This window comes from Hylaeus anthracinus, unplaced genomic scaffold (assembly GCF_026225885.1).
Source record: "Hylaeus anthracinus isolate JK02 unplaced genomic scaffold, UHH_iyHylAnth1.0_haploid 11985, whole genome shotgun sequence".
Classification (NCBI taxonomy): Eukaryota; Metazoa; Arthropoda; class Insecta; order Hymenoptera; family Colletidae; genus Hylaeus; species Hylaeus anthracinus.
Genome location: NW_026534333.1, coordinates 6452207 through 6472504, shown reverse-complemented (window position 1 = coordinate 6472504; position 20298 = coordinate 6452207). Strand labels below are relative to the sequence as shown.

The 20298-nt window shown below is 38.7% G+C and overlaps 3 protein-coding genes and 2 long non-coding RNA genes across 9 annotated transcripts; 3 read left to right on the top strand and 2 right to left on the bottom strand.

The window, feature by feature from the left end:
- Positions 1 to 200: 200 nt before the first annotated feature.
- Positions 201 to 9497, top strand: LOC128886825 (uncharacterized). Of its 2 annotated transcripts, XM_054142001.1 has the most exons (5): positions 3203 to 3348; positions 3919 to 4082; positions 7753 to 8006; positions 8072 to 8191; positions 8386 to 9497. In XM_054142001.1, exons 2-5 carry the CDS (start codon positions 4044 to 4046, stop codon positions 8942 to 8944), a joined length of 972 nt encoding a protein of 323 aa, XP_053997976.1. In that variant the 5' UTR covers positions 3203 to 3348; positions 3919 to 4043; the 3' UTR covers positions 8945 to 9497. The 2 variants fall into 2 exon arrangements, with proteins under 2 accessions (XP_053997977.1, XP_053997976.1); XM_054142002.1 differs by lacking the exons at positions 3203 to 3348; positions 3919 to 4082 and adding an exon at positions 201 to 365.
- A 117-nt stretch (positions 9498 to 9614) lies between these two features.
- On the top strand, positions 9615 to 15547 carry LOC128886828 (endocuticle structural glycoprotein SgAbd-2). 2 transcript variants are annotated; one of them, XM_054142006.1, is made up of 4 exons: positions 9615 to 10582; positions 13372 to 13553; positions 14325 to 14586; positions 15412 to 15547. In XM_054142006.1, the coding sequence occupies exons 1-4, from the start codon at positions 10526 to 10528 to the stop codon at positions 15511 to 15513; spliced, it is 603 nt and encodes a 200-aa protein (XP_053997981.1). In that variant the 5' UTR covers positions 9615 to 10525; the 3' UTR covers positions 15514 to 15547. The 2 variants fall into 2 exon arrangements, with proteins under 2 accessions (XP_053997981.1, XP_053997982.1); XM_054142007.1 differs by lacking the exon at positions 9615 to 10582 and adding an exon at positions 11824 to 12198.
- On the bottom strand, positions 11464 to 13508 carry LOC128886833 (uncharacterized). Its single transcript, XR_008459920.1, has 2 exons — positions 13181 to 13508; positions 11464 to 11785 (listed from the first exon to the last, which is right to left on the bottom strand). It is a non-coding gene; the product is annotated as an uncharacterized LOC128886833 (long non-coding RNA).
- Positions 15548 to 15604: 57 nt separating the features above from the next.
- On the bottom strand, positions 15605 to 18567 carry LOC128886819 (stabilizer of axonemal microtubules 1-like). 3 transcript variants are annotated; one of them, XM_054141994.1, is made up of 12 exons: positions 18490 to 18548; positions 18191 to 18309; positions 18020 to 18071; positions 17895 to 17954; positions 17786 to 17830; positions 17567 to 17716; positions 17267 to 17456; positions 17053 to 17207; positions 16706 to 16990; positions 16264 to 16453; positions 15971 to 16208; positions 15605 to 15888 (listed from the first exon to the last, which is right to left on the bottom strand). In XM_054141994.1, exons 2-12 carry the CDS (start codon positions 18211 to 18213, stop codon positions 15846 to 15848), a joined length of 1431 nt encoding a protein of 476 aa, XP_053997969.1. In that variant the 5' UTR covers positions 18214 to 18309; positions 18490 to 18548; the 3' UTR covers positions 15605 to 15845. The 3 variants fall into 3 exon arrangements, with proteins under 3 accessions (XP_053997969.1, XP_053997970.1, XP_053997968.1); XM_054141995.1 differs by lacking the exon at positions 18191 to 18309 and having other exon boundaries at positions 18490 to 18567; XM_054141993.1 differs by lacking the exon at positions 18490 to 18548 and having other exon boundaries at positions 18191 to 18467.
- On the top strand, positions 17799 to 19463 carry LOC128886832 (uncharacterized). Its single transcript, XR_008459918.1, has 2 exons — positions 17799 to 17911; positions 19131 to 19463. It is a non-coding gene; the product is annotated as an uncharacterized LOC128886832 (long non-coding RNA).
- Positions 19464 to 20298: the final 835 nt, after the last annotated feature.

The following is a 20298-nucleotide window of genomic DNA, read 5'->3' as shown; positions in this document are numbered from 1 at the left end:
GAATTCAGAGACAAGGTTCCGTTGCGCAAAGTCGCCAGTGTATTTATTTGTGTGACGTGTGTGTCTTATACGCACAATCATATCATAATCCGTAAAGGAAAATTGCGAAGGCGTAGGTCCGGTCTACTCTACCAAGTAGGGACAGCGTGCCTTGTTCACGTAGGCTTTTAAGCGTGATTCGACTTCGACTTGGCCGCTGGTGGATCAGTGATCGGGTACGATTAGACGCGTAAGGATTCGTCTCTGAATCTGCTGGAAGTAATTCGAAGGAGCGAGTCAATGATTACTTAACTTTTCATCCGTTCCAACAACACCAATTTCATTAATTAAAAATGCGAGGAATACGACTGGCATTGTTCGTTGCGGTAAGCTTGCACTGTTTCTAGCCTACTAATTCCACGTTTAACCCTCGAAATAAACAATTATCATAGACGTTGCCTATTTTATTTAACTAATGTTTAACGCACACAGTGTCATCGTGACGACAGTTACTCCGTCATTATCGAAGTCTTATTGCGTTTAAACGGAAGTTTCTGTCATGTATACGTAATTAAAACGTGAAGTATAATGCGTAATGGTACAATCACTTTTACTACGCTGCCTCGTCTATTAGCAAACGTACACCGCATTTGGTATTAAATGGGTTTAATGCACTGTTAGTTTCACTCGAAGTTCAAGTTCAGTCATGCATATACGAGCCAGCATCTCCACGGAGCATGCAACAGTAAGGCATTTCCCATTTAATTTCATCTTATATCCAGTTTACATCTATGTGATATACTAATTATAATTTACTCTATGAATTCCAATCGTTTGACGGAATTTTCATTTTTGTAGATTATATTAGTCTCGACTATTTACAGGTATGTTTTGTCTTGAAATGTTTTCGCGTTGAATGTATCATGTTCGGGTACCGATACACGTGGAAAGTTCTTTCGCGTGTAATCGTGCCATTGAAAGTGGTCAGAGAAAAATGATCGACGATCGGTTTGCTGGACCGTGATTCGAACCCGGATCTCTCGTTCGTCGGACAATCAACCAAGTGAATTGTCCATATCGACAATTAGACTCTTCTCTTACTGAGACCAGATCGCGTAATTTTGTTTAATTTGAAGCACGCTTATACTTTCGCCGTTACTCTCAATTGTTCCGTTCGGCAAAATAAAGAGGGCGATAAAATGGCCGAAACAAAGAAATTTCCGAGTCGGCGATAGACATCACCGAGCAGCGGATACTCGCAATGTACGATTTGACGATAAATCATCAACAGGCGGATACACGCAATGTCAGACAACGTGTATCTTCGTTGACTGAGATTACAATTTTTTGATTGCATCTGTTTCCTGGCAATTGTCTCCTACAATTCATGAGAATTTTTCTCAGCGTTGCCTTTTGTTCGCTTTATAAATACATAGTGACTAAGGAGGTGTAGAATAAGAAAGCAATTAATGAATTAGTATTCGCACGCTTTGTAAAGTATTTCGAAAGAAATTTGAAATTTCGCAATGATCGTTTGTTGTGATAGCTTTGCAATGTTAAAGCTTTAAATCGTATAGAGGAAAATGGGCCGTAAAAGAACAAATATCTCGCATGCGGAATATCTATCAGTAATAAAATCGCTGAATAAGGTCGTAGCGGTATTTTAGTAATTGGCATGATGTCATACCCGTATTTTCATAGCTCCATTTCTATAAGGATTTCCCTGACGTAACTGGAAAATGTCGATGTAGTAACGGTATTTTGTGCTTCCATGTACGGTCTCGCGTGAAACACATTTAAATGTTAGCGCGCGTTTCTATCCGCTATTTGAAATTATTTTGGACGTTATCATAGCGCTCCTCGCGAATTGGAATCATATGTATTGTTCCACCGCAGATAATGACTTTTTGCTTCCCATTGTTTATACTGATGCGATTCAATCAATTGAATTTGATTGTATACCGAGAGTAATGGCATTGAGATTGCGTTGTGTTCCCTAACGTTACTCTGTATTCTGCAAGGAAATTGCTAATCTACAGGTACGAAAGAAAAGAGTACGCTCCTCATAATAGAGTTCGTATTAAAGTTTCAATCACTTTCGTTCTTTCATTTCGCAGGGTTTTTAAAACAGCCATGCATCAAATAGCGCGGTTGCACACATCTCATTATGTTTTTTCTGCTGGCATCAAGGAAAGACTGGATCTCATTTTGATGGGAAAAGGCCAAAGGACGTTGAAAGATAAATCATTCGAATTACGTAATTACCTGTAATTACGTTAGGCCTAAACGGTAATTTTATATTTTTAATTGCAACGAATTGGTAGATGGAATTCAGATTTACAAAATTTTTTACATGAAACAGTCTTTGAAAGACTGATTGTACTTCGCTTTGTCTTCCGAGGCACAGACTTATAAATCGTTGAAATTTCCTTCGGCAGTAATTGGGTAATGGTAGTTGGTCGTAATAATGTCATTGCTGAAAAACAACAGCAACGAAAGAAGGTCGAGTTGAAACTGGATCTGTGAGAACGGTACATTAGTGTACGTATAAAAGTTTCACTGTTGACGACGACGGCGCCTCGTACATATTCACGCAGTCGCATTTGTTGAACGTGTACAGTATTCTCGGCTCGTAAAAGTGAAAGCGATGCAAACGAAGGAGAAAATATGATCGTGAAACTCGACCAGCGGATAGCTATAAGAGGATGAATTGGGCTTTCTTGCGCGTGATTTGCTTAATGCTTGTCAATTTTCATCGCTGAAGTGTTTGCGAATGAAAGTACTTAAATTCTCCTATGAAAACGTCAGCGCTCGATGTGCTCATAAGATCACAGATTTCTTTTTTTTTTTTTTTTTTTTTTTTGACGCAATGCAAACTTTGAAGAGAAACTAATTTCTTCGTTGCCATTTGAAAAGAGATTTTTGCGAGAGCATCGTACGGTTCGATATCTATTAAAAGTTTTTCATTCTATTTTTAAGCATTGTCAACCACCGAGCTTAACGAAAGCGAACGTTGAGCGGTTGATACGCAAAAGGTTTACAATGTACATTACCATGCAGTCATCGCGATGCGTGAAGGTATTTGTAATTAGAGGCAGCACGTTAAAGGAATGCATAACTATAAGTTTCTGTGAGGTAACTTTAAATGTAGAGTGATCATCTGTAATTGCAGATGGGCGCGGTTTCGTCCGTCAGGAAAAACGGTGCGTGCTTCTCGAAGGGGGTAGGGATAAGGCTGGGAAGGAAAGAGCTGAGATCCATGGAATGGTTGACGATACTCTGAAAACACAAAGCATCCACCGGGTTTCAGTTCCCGTATCGCGTCCTCTGTGCTCGCTTCGTTGATAGCCGTGCTGGTGATACACCGTGGTACTCGCATATACTTTTCTTCCCCATTTCCTGCTCTATGAACTTTTATCAAAGTAATATTTAAACAACGATCGTATTGTGTCGCATTTAACGAAATAAAGTGGTTCGTTAAAATCGTCAAATCATAGTTACACATCCTAGGAGTACATTCCGACGAGTTTCGAGCTAGCTTACATATTAAAATAGCGAATATACAGTCGATCACATAAATATTCGTACCCGCTATGTCTATTGAAGAAGTTTGACTAAATTAAATAATAGTTGTGACATTACGAAATGAATTTTTTATTATAAATACATGTATGGATAACCTTATACACGTATTTGAAATGAAACAGAAATTTAGTATTTTTCAAGAACCTCCCTTTGCGAGAGTCACCGTTCGAATCCTTCTCGATATACATCGAATATTTAGTGTAACTTGAAAATGTTTTGATGGAACTATGAATCTTGTTTATCGCTTCTCCAATAAGGCCAAGAGAATCCTCTTATTTTTTTCATTCTACTTTATGTATAACGAGCATCGCGTAACGATCAGTTTGAGTTGAAGGATGCATTGCGATTTTCCAGAAGGTATCTGCATGTGCTTTATCCTCTCTCGCGCGACGCTTAAACCGGACTGTGATAAAGAAGAAGAGAAAGAAAGCAGCATGGCGGTGTAATTCTTCTGTACTTGAATATATATCGCGAAGACTATGTTTCTGCGGGCATTATGTTGGCTGAATATTTTAACGGTATGTTCACGTTTGTATTCGTTCAATTGCTGTTTAGAAATGGTTGAAATTGGAGCTCAGTGAACAATTTTGTTATTTATGTCTGCAATCTCGTCAAGTATGGTCTATGTCAATGAAAAACTGTTAACGAGAGTAGGATGTAACGTAATTACAGAGCAATAATCGGTGTCCGGTAATTACAGTCCAAGGATTGTTCGCAGTCCAAGCAATGGAGCATCCATTTCGTATTTGAAGAGAGCCTAATGTTTGTGCTCGCGAAGCGTGGAGAACAAAGTGAAAGAATTGTAACACGGTATTTTCTTCTCATCGTTTACATTCATCTCAGTTAACGAGTCTTATCGTACTCTCTATCTTTCCCTTTAATAATGACTGTGAAAACGAACCTACACAGGGGAGAAACATCTTCTAATTCCGGTCGAACATTCCGTAGGACTTTCGTTCACGATGAATCTGCTGTTCGAGAAGCGCATCGTTAGTTTTTCTCAATGGCACGCGACGGAATTAGATTTTTGGTTCAAGGCGGTTCCATAAATAATCTATTACATTTACGTCTGGTAATTGCGGAGGAGGATTTAAGCGTTCTGGAAGATTACATTCGCGGTACTGCATGCATCGATGCCAAACTCACTTTGGAGGTCAGCCGGTACTCATCCTTGGACTTCATTTTAATTTTCGAATGATTAATCGCGCATTGTCGTCATTTGCAGTCAACTGCGCGACTTGACCGCTTTAGAAACTGTTTTGTGTCGTTGATAAGCGCTCGATGACTGACACTACGAGTTGGTGCTCTCTTATTTGGAAAACGTGTACAGGAACGTATTGCTCCATCGAATGCATGCCGGCCATTTATCGATTACAATAACTTCTAATTAGTATTTCGAACAGGAAGCGTTACAAACCTCCGACAATCGACGCTTTTGTCGAAAGAATGAATAAAAATGACTCATAGAATTTTGTGAAATAGTGTATAAAGAATAGGATATCGGTTATGTCAGCTATGTCGAAAGAGTTACGGTAACACAGAATGCATTATGACACGGAAACAAAGTCGTACAGGACTCTTACTTTTGTATGAACTTGTGCCGCTTTTAACCGTTTAAGAATGGGCGTGGGGAACGAGCCACGCTATACTTTACCGTTACGGAGATAATTGTATATAACTTTGAAACAATAAAATAGGATGAGAAAGGCTTGGATCGAGTTTAAAATAGTCGTTTCTGGATTCTGCATTCCGATCCGCGTGTGTCCTGTATTTAGCGACATGGTAAAATTCACGATGGAACACAACGACGGTACTTTGTTGAGCGAATCACACGAATAATTAACACTACGCACGGTGCATGTAAATCGAAAGTAACGAAGGTCGTTTTTCCATATAGGAAATGAATACTATCAATGCATACTAAGCGTATCGACGATCGAAATTATTGCTAACGAGTACATGGAGATATTGCAGTTATAAACGGTTGCGTTGATTCATCTCGTAATTGCATGTGACTGTAACACGTGATGGTTCATCTGAAACGGAATACCTGAATAATTTGCTATTTTTCAAAGGCACTATATACGTGTCGCTTTTATTATTGAGACTATTCTTAGATGATTACGTTATCGTCGATTTTGTTTACGTCTGAAACAGTTTCACTCGAATCGATATAAGAACTTTGACATTATACGAAATGTTTCAAGTATTACTACTTTTTTAGGGGATAGATTCCCGCAACCGGTTCGAAACTCGATAATTTCAACACCCTAAAAATGGTAAAAAAAAAGGTCTATGGAATTCCGTTGTTAACGATAAAGGACATTTTGGAAGTTTCCATTTTCAGTAGTTGCTATATTTCCATCGATTTTTCCGTGCAAGCACGGATTAGCTCGTGACAACAATGTGTTAAGGGTAAACGAAACGAGGTAACACGAGTAAGTAGAATGTGGACGGCGAGCAATTTTTGATCAGACGCGAGCTTTGCGATGGCTGACTAATACGTCTGACCCAGTACGGCTCGCGATTCGTTTCTAAGACTGGATTCCCCACCTTATAAGCCTCGGAGATATAGTACATATACCTTAAATACGATAAGTATACGTTGACTTAATACTTTACGAAGTAATCAAAGACAGAGGAATTCCCTTTCAGTCTATACTATAGATTCGATAGTATTGTTTTCAATAGCTTTCGTGTCAACGACCTTTACGTCAGATCTATTTAGCCACGACTGCGTTTTCAATTAGGATGTCACATCCGAAGCAGGAGCTGGCTCCTTTGATTTCCTAAGACAAGCTGTGGGATCTGTTCGCAATATAGCCGTGAAGTGGTGATTAGCTTACGTTTGAGAGCTAGTTTCTGACGGATTACATCGGCTACCAGATTCTACCTGCGCACTCTAATTGACCTATGTCCTGCTGTGATATATTGAATAATCCCAGAGCTTAGGTGGCATTCCTTGCATTTCTCATCATAGAAGTATTCCGACATGTTTATGGTCGAGGTTGTTGCATTATTTCTGTCGGAGTTCCTTTCAAAAGACGATGTCTACCCATTGTTATCCTTTTAACGCTGATACCATTCTCTACTAAAAGATTGCGATTTCTGCCAGCTGAGATTGATGTGGCTTGCATTCCCCTCTTTTCATGGATAAAAGTTCCTAGCGTCTTCCCTTGTTCCTCCTGAACGTAAATCGCGTATCAACCAGTTTTCTCTTTCTTCGTCCCTTGACAGGGTCATCCGCTCTAACGATGACTTTGGGTGGTGGTTAGTCGTAGGCTCAAGACCGGATCGAATCGTTTCGAGTCTGTGACGTCAGACGTCGATCGAATACTATTCAATACCAAGTCTTGAAAGTCATGGCCGGTATCGAGAGTCTTGAATGTAGGTATTGAAGTCTCGATCGGTCTTTACGGTCTTTATCGATCTTCTTGTGAATCTATACGCGACTAACACATTTTGTAAATGTCCCCATTTATTTATCAATGCGAAACGTGCTAGATTTATCGAGAGTTTGAAGCTCCATCAGGATTTTAAGACTTAGCAAGATCTTAAATACCAATCAAAACTTTCGAATTCGATCGAGGGTTTAAGACGGACCAAGACTTCCGAGATCGGTCAAGATTACGCGACCTATCGAAAGTTTCGACACCTCTGCTATCGAATAATGTCCAGATCGATTCGAATCCTGGCAGTCTCGAAAGTTTCGAATTTCTCGCAAGACGCATATTCGAACGTCCATGGCCAGTAGTGGTAGTCGCGCGTTATTTCATCCTCCAACGCCGTTGGAGATTCTTCGGATCAGTTGAGGTCAAGCCGATTACTCTAAAAGAGTACGTGAGTTAAGAACAGCACAGTTGTGGATAGCCTTGGCAAGGTTCTGCGACGCAAACTATCTTCTGCCGATCTGATTGAGCCACATACTCGTCGATCGAGACATTTCTTATGCATGCGCGTTGAATAATCTTCGCCTGCATCATCATCTGTTATTCCTATTCCTCGTAGACAGGAATTTCAACTTGAACTAGTTTAAGGAATCAGTTTAAGCTCGTTAGTGCATATATAGAAACTTGACGATGCCTGGCGGGGATACAGTGGTTGAATGTTGCCTTGACGATAAACTTAAAATTATCATGATTTTAAAATGTTTGCTACCCGATGGTTCACGATGGACTCTCGTTTCAGGTTTCAGTTTTATGCCGAAACGAGGGAAACGCTGACAAAAGTGGCTGGAGCTTCGATCCAAATACACAGTATCACATTCAGACGGATGAGGGTCCCGAAAGGCACTTCCGTTTCCAGACGCTAAACGGACAATACAGAAAAGAGAAGAGGCTAGTGGATGGCACAGTTATCGGAACGGAGGGCTGGCTAGATCCTCTCGGATACCTGCGTCTTAAGGACTACGTAGCCGATAGCAACGGATTTCGAATAGTAAGGTAAAGAAACCGATCAACTGCTATTGACTAACGAGTCTACAACCACTATCATATGTTGGAATTAGATCGAAAATGGTGTACGTGGGTAAAGACAGGCCTATCTATGATGCCATGGCGGAGGCGAAGAGGGTACCTGCTCAGAATGGACTCATCGTGGATCCACCACGACCACCAAATCCTTTCAGGTATCGCGTCAAACTAAAAAGACGCTAATACTCCATACATACTTCTAAAATTAGATACATCTGAGAAGTCAATCTCAGCTTAGCATTTGCCGGTAGATACCAGAAAAACAGGCCTCGAGTGCAAAGGGTTAATATCACCTAGATTTTGATGACGTACAAGAACTCGTATTAATAATTCAATGTTTCCGTTGCAGACAATGGAAAGGAAACAATGTGGCTCCTCTGCTTGGGAACGACATAAACTCTAACTATTACGTCAGTACCACTGCCAGTCCCAGAGTGGACGTCACCCCTATATCTAGTTCGAACAATGATTACTACAGCCCAAATCAAAGAAGATTTTCTCCTGGCCAACGAAATTATTACAACGCTCTACAACGACCTCGAGACGGGGCTGGCGCTCCTCCTTACGATCACTCGAACAAGAATCTTCGACTATCGACACCAGTTTCTCAAAGTGGCTCAGCGGATTACCCTCCATACGATGGAACCCACACTGTCGCCAACGGATTCCAGTATTACCTGAAGAGGCAGTACCACGAGGAGGAACAGGATGCGACAGGAGACAACGTTGGCTCCTTCGGTTACATCGATCCATTCGGCATCAGAAGAGTAATTTATTACAAGACGGATCAAAACAACGGTTTCGTTCATCAGAAAAATAATAAATACGTTGGTTTCGGGGCGACCCCTTACGACCCCTCGTCGACTGGTTTATACAGACAGAGATCGAGAAGATATTCAAAGTCATAAGCTTGTTAAAATTTGTTTTACTCGTAGTTGTTAGCAGTAGGTGCCATGTTTGACTATTTTATTATTTATAAGGTTCGGTAATATTTAAAATTTCGCAAATCTAAATAAATACGCGAGCTTTGCGCGAGTAACGCGCACTGTAATCCTATCAAAATAAATTAAGGAACAACGACGGACGGTTAACGAGTCCACCGAATGGGAAGCATGAACGACGATCCATTTTAGTGTAATTGGACGAAGCTTTTTATCGCTATGTTTATTATATTAACGAAACGTATTTTTACACTGTTAAATATATTGCACGCGTAGGTATGTATACTTTATAAGGAAAAGTATTTCATAAATTAAGTGTTGTAATTCTACACACATTTTATACACAATACGTCCATGGTCTATTTCTGTAATAGTCGTAATGTAAGTAATCCCATTTTAAAGTGCTATAGGGTACCACCTGGAATATTTCCGTTGTGTTTAATAGTACAAAAGACTCTGTGAGGAAGAAATTATTCGCTTCAAAGACACGAATATTACGAATAAATATACTTATGTTTAATCGTTGTAGCTGGAAATTTCTCTATAACAACAGTTCTATGATTACTCTATCACGCTAGACCTTCCACAGACGTTCTGAACGATTTTTGCATAATTGCTTTAAGAGCAGACCGTCATCCGAAGAAGTCAAGGATGAAACACGTAAATTAGGTCAGCTGTACTCGCTATGGCGTTCAGACCTTTAGGTGCGTTCATCGCAAATCTGTGATTTCAAAATGTAATCAAGAGTATGATCGTATAAGCTGCGGAAATACAAAAAAAAAAAAGTTGCGAAAATTATCCTTTCTTCAAGTGCTTGAAATAATCCCTCGCCGCGCACTTGACTTTGCTATTTAAAATTCTGCTCTAATATTTTACTCTCGTGACACGTCACTCGGCCCTCGCATCTGTGCATATGCAATACACACGCCCACACTTATGCATGCTCAAAGTCGCCGCTTAAGTACGTACAATGACGCATACACGCATTCCTCTATACCTTATTTCCTAATACCGAAGTGGCGCTTTGTTTCGCGGATGGCCTTTCATTCGTAAGTTAACAATACAATTTTTAATTTCGAAATGGCAATCAATTTCTTAGACTATGTTTCATTGAGTCGCTCACTGCACACATCAATTAACTCCACTTTTTGAAAAATCTTAAATTTTAAGTATCAAAGCATTTGGTATAGCCATAACTTTTTATATTTCATCGCATTTCTCAACATTTTGTTTTATGGAGTTAATCGACTTGTGTAATAATCGGCTCAAATGTAAGTAGAAGTTGCAGCAATGGTGTTAATAGTCGGTGTATGAACAGAAACCAGTGTTTCCACTAAGGGTCAGAAATGGAACAAATCTACTCCCACGTGGACCGTTATGTAGAACTGTATCCAGAGCATGCTTTCAGGTATCTTCTCTTTTTTAGATCCGGGTCGCGTGAGAGTACTGACCTTACTCAGGTGGGCAGACTGGAAGATAAGCTATGTTACCTAATTAGGAAACTAAAGCGGTTTGGACGTCGAGCAAAGGTAATCCCTTCGTGGCCTGATGAGTTCAGCTATCCCTTGGTTCCTAATTGGATTCTTCATTGATAATGAGCTAAAGGTACCGATATTCGACATTGCACCGATAGTTGACTTTGTCAAGGAATTCTTGAATCGTTCAACTTTGGTAACCGCGAACGTTTAAATCCATTGATACTGTATTTTTATTTCGTTTTAAAAAATAGAGGGAACTCGAGCATCGATTACATATTTTCTTCGTCCGAATAAAATACCTTCGCTGGATGGATATTATTTCGCGATTAAAAAAGTTTTGAAAATCCGGATCTAGACATCGATCGTTGATAAATAAATCTTCCTCTGACTAGAAGTTTCGCCTGTCCTCCGAAGCGCCACGGTCAGAACAGTCGAGACATTTACCAACTGTCGAGAAATCTTAACGCTCATGCGCACACGGAGCATCACAGTATACCTGAGAAATAGTTGCCTTCGTAATACTGTGCAATCTATAGTGCACATCACTTCAATACAGTTGTTGCATAAACGAAACAAGTCCCACGAGTTAGATTTCAGTCAGTTAGATTTCATACAATGTATAATACAAATGAAGACAACTGTAGTGTTGTCGAATAAATTTTCCGTCATCCCGCTACGCATTCAAAAATTCAAATATTTCAAATTCAAATATTCTATCGAATTATTGCAAATTATATACTAAACATTGTTTTTTTCATTCTGGTATGCAAGATAAATTCAACGCGAATGTACCTCTTTCGAAGTTTAACAAGCAACACAGGATGAACTTGTTTTTTATTGCAAAACATGTTAAAAATATTCTTCATTGACTTGGAGGTAATTAAAAGAAAACGAAATTGTGCCATCGGTGTTACGCACCACATCGTAAAACTGATATGAAGACATAAGCACCACGTACATATGTACAAATATGTGCATGCATCTTATGTAATGTCATTAGGCATCGTGCAAGTTTTTCTCACCGTTTCATTACATTCGTTTGTGTGTGCTCTACAGACCATCGACTTACAGTAATGATAATGCGCATCCAAAGATGGAAAGTGTTATCATATTACAATTTACGGTGAGAGCGTTCAGAAATCGATGCAAACCACGGGCTGAAACTCTTCCAGAAATAACCGATTCGAAATGTTACATAAGGGTTCTTGACGAAATGGTTACGAGGGACCGAAGGAATCTCGGTTATGGTCACAAAAGGTTCTCCTACACATCGGTTCGCTGTTATGAACGTCGATTGTAGATGCCACCATCTTGAATATCTTTCAGTTACCTGGAAATAATAGAAATTTATCAATAAAATATCATTGGAAATATTGATAATATTATAAAAAAGTTAATATCTGTTTCACATGGTATCATCATGACAAAAAGGGTATTATTTGGATGCAATTGCGAAACATTTTTCAATCGGTTTAGTAGTATTGTTACATCCCTACAAAAAGGGATGAAAAGAAGCGATCGTTTATGTCATAGAAATTCAATGTGTAATACAGTGTATAGATGTAGATATTTGTAACAAACTTCGCGGAATATCTTTGGAGGTCCATCAATCGTTGGGTGGGGATAAAGTGAGAGTCAGTATAAAAGGAGAATTCTCCACTTTCATGGGGTCAGACACGATTGGATTCAATTGCTATCTCCTTCTTTTGTACGACTGTTTCCATTATCGAGATGAAGTGTATCGTAAGTAATTGTTGTGTTTTTTCATATATATATATCTACTCTTATTTGTTGTAGTCGTCCCATTCATATTTTTATGTTATTCGTTATACAATGCTTTTCGCCATCTCAGTTCTCGTAAAAGATTTGTTCGGTACATTATTTCGCGCGTGCAATATCGAGTTAACGTTTTTATATTGAATTTTATAGAGATTCGTTGCGAAAATGAAACGAGACTTAATTACTGTAAAATTATTTTGGCTTCGTAAGTGAATATTTTTAAATAATTGTGGTTAGAGAGATTTAAAGTAAAATTTCTCTTATACTACTTTCTGTTTTACTTAATTTCTTACCTATGCAGTGAACGATAATTAAACGAAATGGTGAGTAAACCGAAAGCAGTGAAAAATAATCAAGATAATTGGAATTGTAAATTGTAAGCAATAGAGTTGCTTACGATTGAAATAAATAGTATAAAAGTGTTTGAGAGTATACACGTCGATAGTGGGTAACATGATTTTGCACTGAATCCTAAAGCTTTTAGAATGCTAAAGGCACTAACACATTTACATATTAGATGTATCCAATATTTTATGCACAGTTGAAGTAACATTGCATGCTCACATATTTATGCATAATATATTCTTAAATCTGTGGTAGTTACATACGATGAAAAAATACATAGGAATGATATGATAATATGAAAGACGATAAAAATGTAATAATATTTCTCGATGGTATAAGTCAAAACAAAAGGACTGCACCTCAAATAATTTTTTGCTATAAATCTCTGCAGTTACACCATTGTATATCCTTGAAAACGAAAGCTTTTTGTCGATAATCGGAGCGGAAATCGAATTCAGATTGCAAAACAGGGATGGCTCGTAAACAATTATAATATTACAACATAGGTGGCACGAAGTAAAACAAGGCAAAGTAAATCAACGAGTTCGCAAACTCGTCGTAGGTCAGGAGTAAATGACCCGCGCTGGCATTTGCTTCTTACTTTCACTCATCTCACTGACTCCGTATCGAAGGATGCTACGGTGAAGAAGCGGTAGATAAATCTTCTATCGCATCGCATTAAAATTCGGTCTCTCCCCACAGGAATTTATCCATTCAATTCTCCGGCAGCTTGCATCACCCGACCACCTTTGAATTAAATGTTTCTTCTAAGCAGACGTTTTATTGTGGTAGATCCTGGCTATAGTCTTGGGATTAGCAGCGGCACAAGACTCGAATTACCATGGTCGTAACAGTTACCACGATAATGATAAGCCAAATCCTCCGAGCGACGAAAGGAAACCCCTGATTACAACACCGATTCCGATTTTACACTGGAACAAACAACAGGAACACGATGGAACGTACAAGACAAGGTATAATTTCTTGACTAATTATTATTAGTTCACTATACAATATTATAATAATAGCTGGACGCACTCTCATTTGCATTGCATTTAATTTTTACGTCGGTATTCTTTAATTTTACCACGTATTTCGCGAAGAAGATTGAAAGCAATCTGGAACAGTTAATTTCTTCACAGTTAATTAATCTCGTTACAAGTGACACGATTGAAGTGGATGCTACGAGAATTATTTTGTAATTAGTAATAAATAGTTTGTGCAATTAGAACGTAATACATTCATTTCCGAAGTACGAAAGAAAATCCCTCGAGGTTTCTTTTGCGATCTTCGCATGAATTGATTTTATTGGGTTCCCAGTCAGGACACATTTATGTAATGGAGCAGCGTTTCCCAAAATGAGATCTGCCAGTAAATTGGCGGAGGCCTGCAAAAGAAAACATTTTATACAGTAGAATAAAAAAATTCTTTTCTAGCATAAGTTTATTCTGTGTAATCACTAATAAAGTTTACCTGGACGTACGATGTCCCCTCGGAAGAGACATTCGAGTGCAAAAAGTTAAATGCGTTCATTAGAAAATTTCAATCTAGGTGAAATAGAACGCCCTTACAAAGTCCACCGATCCTACGAGCTCTAGCGTCTAGCTGGGCTGCCAATCAGCAATCCGCGAAAAGGTTAAAGTAAAGGGAAAAAATCCACCGTGAAGGTGTTAATTGGGATGCCCTACCGTGGTTTCATCTGAATAAATACCGCCACAAATCTGATATGAATAAATTATTCGTAGTTACGAAACGGGAAATAACATTATCGCCGAGGAGAGTGGTTACATCAAGAAGGTAGGCGAAGGCGAGGAACAAGGAGAAGCTTTGGTCCAACAAGGAAGCTACTCATACATGAGTCCCGATGGCCAGCTGATCAGCATTCATTACACAGCTGACGAGACTGGCTTTCACGCGACCGGTGATCACATTCCCACGCCACCGCCAGTCAGTGAGGAGATTCAGAAAGGCCTCGACCTCATCTATGCCGGCATTCGTCAGCAGGAGGTACGTCCCACGACTTTTTCTTTCTCTTCATTCCGCGATTCTTCCTTTCTCCTGCTGCGTTTCCTTCTACGTACGTGCCCTTTTCGCGTCCTCTTCCTCTTTGGCGCGTTCGCTACCACTTGCTTGGAACACCGTTTGCTACAAACGTTCGTAGTACCGTCGAGACGATTGACCTTAAGTAACTATGTAAACCTACCAACCAATCTTAATTCAATTTGTCGGCGAAGTGTTTGAAGAAAGATACGATACTAAAAGATCTCGCAGAAATCTCGTGTCCGTGTCAACGTTTACATGAAACCAGCTTGGTGTTTAACGAGTTAAATAAGTCAACTAAATATTCTCAGCGAGTATGATACACAGTTCTTATTTTATGTTCTCGTATGTACATAAAGTAGAAACCCATGTCGCGCATATGTACGGGATAGCAAACGTGTCAACTATTCAGTCCTCGCTTTCTTTTCCTTTATTTTCTTGCAAATACACACTGTTTTCTCTTGCAATCTTTCTTTTTTTAAGCGTGTGATTTCTAGTCGAAACCATTAACTTTCGATTAATTCTATGTTGACCGTTTGTGGACGATATGACGTGTTCGTAATGGTGTAAAATGAAAACTAAATTAAATTGCTTCCTTACTTTGTTGCTCGTGGTGGTAAAATTAGATACGCGAGATTTAGAAAGGTGTCTAATACTGTCTCGATGATATCTAGGAGTAAAAGTAATCGCAGAGATAACGTACTCTTGGAGGAATAACTTTGTACGATAATGCGGATTTTCTTTGGTAAATTACACTAATCATGTTCAAATGAAATCGTGATCGTGTTCCAGGAGGCAGACGCACGCGAAGCAGCGCAAAAAACACCCCAGCAGCCTTTCAATCAGCAAGTCGATCGACAAAACAACAATTACGAGAGAAAGTTCCGGAAATGAGGTGTACGAGAAATGAGAATCTTGTTGACAGACGTTCGATGTGTATTATCTTTTGAGAATTAATAATGAAGTCGTTAAATTAAGAGTAGTATAATGGAATAAATTTATATATATTTAATTTTCATTATATACAGTTGTAAATTATGTGGCATGTTAATTCCCCTTCTAACGATAACGATTCCTCTTCGTTTATGAGAAGAATTTAATTTCAAGTGGTCTTAGAATAATAGTTGATTAGGACCTTCGAAATAAGTCGCGAGAGTTGAAGGAAGATAGAAAATCAGGAAGACAAACCTGTTTCGTCGAGTTGCAACGTCGTGGAAGATGATTCATTAACATGTGCATTGTGGGACCAATGTACCAGGTGGAATGTAACTGAAAAAGAAAAGTTATTAGCGTTTACGTTCCCTCGACATGTAACGATGTTATCGGTAAAAACAATAAATTTGAACAAAACCTGTTGTTGTACGTCGTATTATCCTCCATTGGAGTCACGGGAGGATAGTAAGAGGGCCTGTCGCTCCATGGTTTTTCCACTGGACTTGCAACATCTACCGGCTGATAGCTCAGTTGCATGGTAGTTTCCGCTAACATTGGAACGCTTGGTGAACTGTATCTGCGTACTGGAGCGTACGATTGAACGGGTGTCAACGATTTGCAATTGGGTATATAAGACAGCCTGTGAGTCGTGCAACCTGTAATTAATAAAAATAAACAAACTACACGATTCTCCATTTTATCGTAACATACAATCCATGCAGGCATTCGCAGTGATAAGGTTGTTTTCGGGACGAATCTCCTGTTCTACTGGTATATTCTTCCACGTGTAATCGTGTTTTTGAGTAGTCACCTCCTGCATAGGTCCTCCTCCCAACATTTGCTTGCTACATGGTGTAATCGCTGTTTCTGGTTTCACGCACCAATTTCCCAAGAAACTCATCTGAGATAAATATTAGGTTGATGCAAATAGAATTGCGGGTTTCACATTGTCACGTTATCGTTTAAAATTTTAATAAATTTTTAAATAAATATTGACATTGTATATAATCATTTTGAATTTGTTCTTTATTTTGATTACAAATATTATATGATTATATACAATGCCAATAGTTATTTAACAATTTATTAAAATTTCAAACAGTAAAGTTTGACAACGCGAATTTACTCTCTGGTTATATTTTTTGTTTCTTACTCGATTAACGGTATCATAAGCTGCAGGACAAGGCGAAAAGAGGATGTTGTTAGGTTGTCGAATGGGATCTCGCTTGCCGCCTTCGGAGCCGAAGTAGCTGAGTCGATAAGTGGTGTTATTATCAGAACAGCAGCCAGCGTTTAATAAATTATCATTTTCCTGATTTCTAATGGGTTGACGTATCTCCTCGCAATGTGGCCAATAGCTCAATTTGTAAGTTGTGCAGCCGTCCAGTGGCTCCACGGGTGGTATGTATTCTCTCTTTGTGTACCACGGCTGTTCAGCCTAGAAAACATGATGAACTACCTAAATAATCGCTCGGTACTTTAACGATTCATCGAAATTACCTTCGTAGCTCCATCATTCGGCCAGTAACTAAGCCTGTAAGTCGTGCAGTCGTCCATTGGAATGTCTGGTCTAGCATATTTCCTTATAGGGGCATAAGATGTAGCAGGCAAGTGACAAGCAGATGGATAGTAACTCAATCTATATGTGGTATCGTCTACAAAATTGACAATATATTAGTCGAGAATTATCTTCTCTTCTTTTATCTCTTCTCACCAGCTAATCGCGCTGCTGGACAGTACAAGTTTTGCTGCGCTTTGAAAGCTTGAACTGGTTCCATGGATTTCCACGTATAGTCATGCTTTTGAGTAGTAACGTCTTGTATAGGACCTCTGCCGAGCCATTGTTTCGAACACGGCGTGATAGGTTGCTCGGGTGTGATGCACCAATTACCAAAGTAACTGTCCTGAAACAAACGGACGTTATCCGTTCCTTGAAAAGGTAATCAAGCCTTAGAAATTGAAAAATGAATCATCTTCAACCTTATATTCCTAGGATATAAATTACTGTCACCACCTTATACGTTGTTTTGTCAGATATTTCACCCTCGCCAGTAGTCAACCAATTTTGTAGTCGAATAGGTTCCACGGTTGAGGTAGGGCATTCCCAATACGAGAGTTGGTATGTTGTGTTCTTATCCATCGGTATATTCGATTTCCAGTAGTACTGAAATGACATTTATTGAGAAATTCAAGTACTCTTTATATACATGTTGTACATGATGTCCTTACTTACACGAATGGGAGCAAAAGACTTTGGTACCTTTGGTTGCACATATTTCTGAAAAAACCAGTCATAGTAACGATATTGTGCAACGTACTCGTAGACAATGGGAGATACTCACAAGGCATGGACTTTGAGGTGTGCAACAACAACAACAATTGCAACTTTCATCGTGATCTAACTGAAAAACACGGAATTATTCTACTTGCAATGAAGCTATAAATATTTAAATATTATTCAACTTACTCGAAGTTTGTTTTTCGCTTCGATAACAGACTGTGGTTGTGTACGCGCAGGTCTACAATATATAATAACAAAGCATAGATTTATTGGTGTAAAAGAATTTAAAAAAAAAAAAATAGAAATTAGAGGTTAGAAATAATGAAAATTGTAATTTATATTACTGCGGGAGCTCACGGATCAAAAGTACAAATCTGCATGATGGTACCAGTTCTTTGCAAGCGAAATGATATAATTTCACAAAATTACAGAGTGAAATTTAAACTAACATTATTAGCCATAAAAATCTGTAAATACTATCAAAAGTAAATTAACAAAAACATCATATTTGTCACGAAGCAACTTCATCAAGATTTATATGGTACCACAGAAGGCTATGGAATAGTAATTTCAATTCGAGAATACTAGAATTTAATTTTTTGCCTATTTCGATGGATGTATTTATTTATACAATTTATGTGGTTAATGTTTCATACTATTATCAGCTAGAAAATGTTGCAATTAATATCGCTGCACTCTGCGAAGAAATCAAGTCTTGAACATTGCTGTTTACGGTTGCAGATAGCTACTATTTGATTCATTTGGCGCGCGTCGTATGCCATAATTAGCAGTGACACTATCGTAACTAGAGTTGGGCCAGGACGCCAGCCTCTGTTAAATTCCAGCAGAATAACCGGATTGTTCGTTATGCGTAATTGTTCTCGTAAAATTAACGAGAAACTTACATGTCCTTGTCAGACAATGAGAAACTATATTCGTACATGAAAGTACATACGTGTAATAGTTATAATTAATACAATTAATTCAAAGTAAAATGCGTTAACTTTGGAACATTCGATTCCAATGATTGTACACTTATTGTATATTCTATTATAAAAACTTTTAAATAATTTTCTGATTCGATCACGGTATTATTTATTTGGACAGAAGCAACATTTGAAAGTTTGAATTTGAAAGTTCAAAAATAGATGGCGCGATCAATATCAATATATCAACGTTGTGGCTAAATTTTGTTAAATAATTGGACATATAGACACTTTTGCAATGTTTAAATTTAACGTACATTAATTTAATTTATTTATAATTTATAATTTATATAAAATTTATATTTTCTTAGCCATGAACAGGATGCTATAAAGGGACCAGTACTGCCACCTGCAGGAGGACGCCGAAGGCGTAGCAATTCGTGTTCCAAGATTCAAGATGGACAAACGTGACTCTCTCCGTCTTCGAGTGAACATAATACCAATTTTGACGCAGATACACCTCCGATGAAACGATTTAAGGGATCCAGATTGGATTAAGGTATAATAAATCTGAAAAGTATTACATTGAAATTTCAACAGCTGAGTTGATCGTAAACGTAATATAGGGTGTCCCAAAAATGTTGGAGGTCCTTGAAAGGGGTGGTTCGGGAGGTGATTTGAAACAACTTTTTCCTTTGCAAAAATGTCGGATGGGGCTTCGTTAAGTAGATATTAATAAAAAAACCCGACCAATCAGAGCGCGCGGATACCGTTGGAGCGGCCGCGGTAGCGAAGGCTACGCGCTGAACGGCCGCGTCAATATCCTTCGATGCACGTCGAGTCACTTGTTCGCGTACGAGAGCGGCTACCTAGCGCGTAGCCATCGCTATCGCGGCCGCTCCAACAGTATACGCGCGCTCTGATTGGTCAGTGTTTTCCGTTAATATCTCCTTAACGAAGCCTCGGATAACGATTTCGCTAAGGAAAAAGTTGTTTCAAATTACCCCCTGAACCACCCTTTTCAAGGATCCCCAACATTTTTGGGACTCCCTGTATAAGAGAATCACGAAATTTCAGAAATCGACATTCATTTTGTCAAATGCATATGTAGTTCAAGCGTGTACGACAGTTTTAAAGTTTCATGATAATCCAAATTATGTGTATACGTGTTTATTAAAGTTGAAAACAATTCATCGAAAGATAGACTAATACTTTCGGCACCTGTTTCCACAGACTTTCCACAGAATTCAGTGCTTAATACTGCGTCCATGGACCTTCACTTTTCTCATCAATTTCGATTATAACATTCACGATGTCCTGGTGAATTAGCATCGTCGAGATCATTGCTTTCTCCGATGAGTCCCTCCGATTGCTAGATTTAGTTATAATTTTTATTGTTAGTAGCGTTGCAATCTTACCCCGTTCTGAGTCGATAACGTTGAATACGACACTCGAATGGTAACAAACACTGCATTCTGAGCATGAAGTAGTTACCATGCATGGCAATGTGCGATTTCAAGTCGTTTCTAGACAAACGAT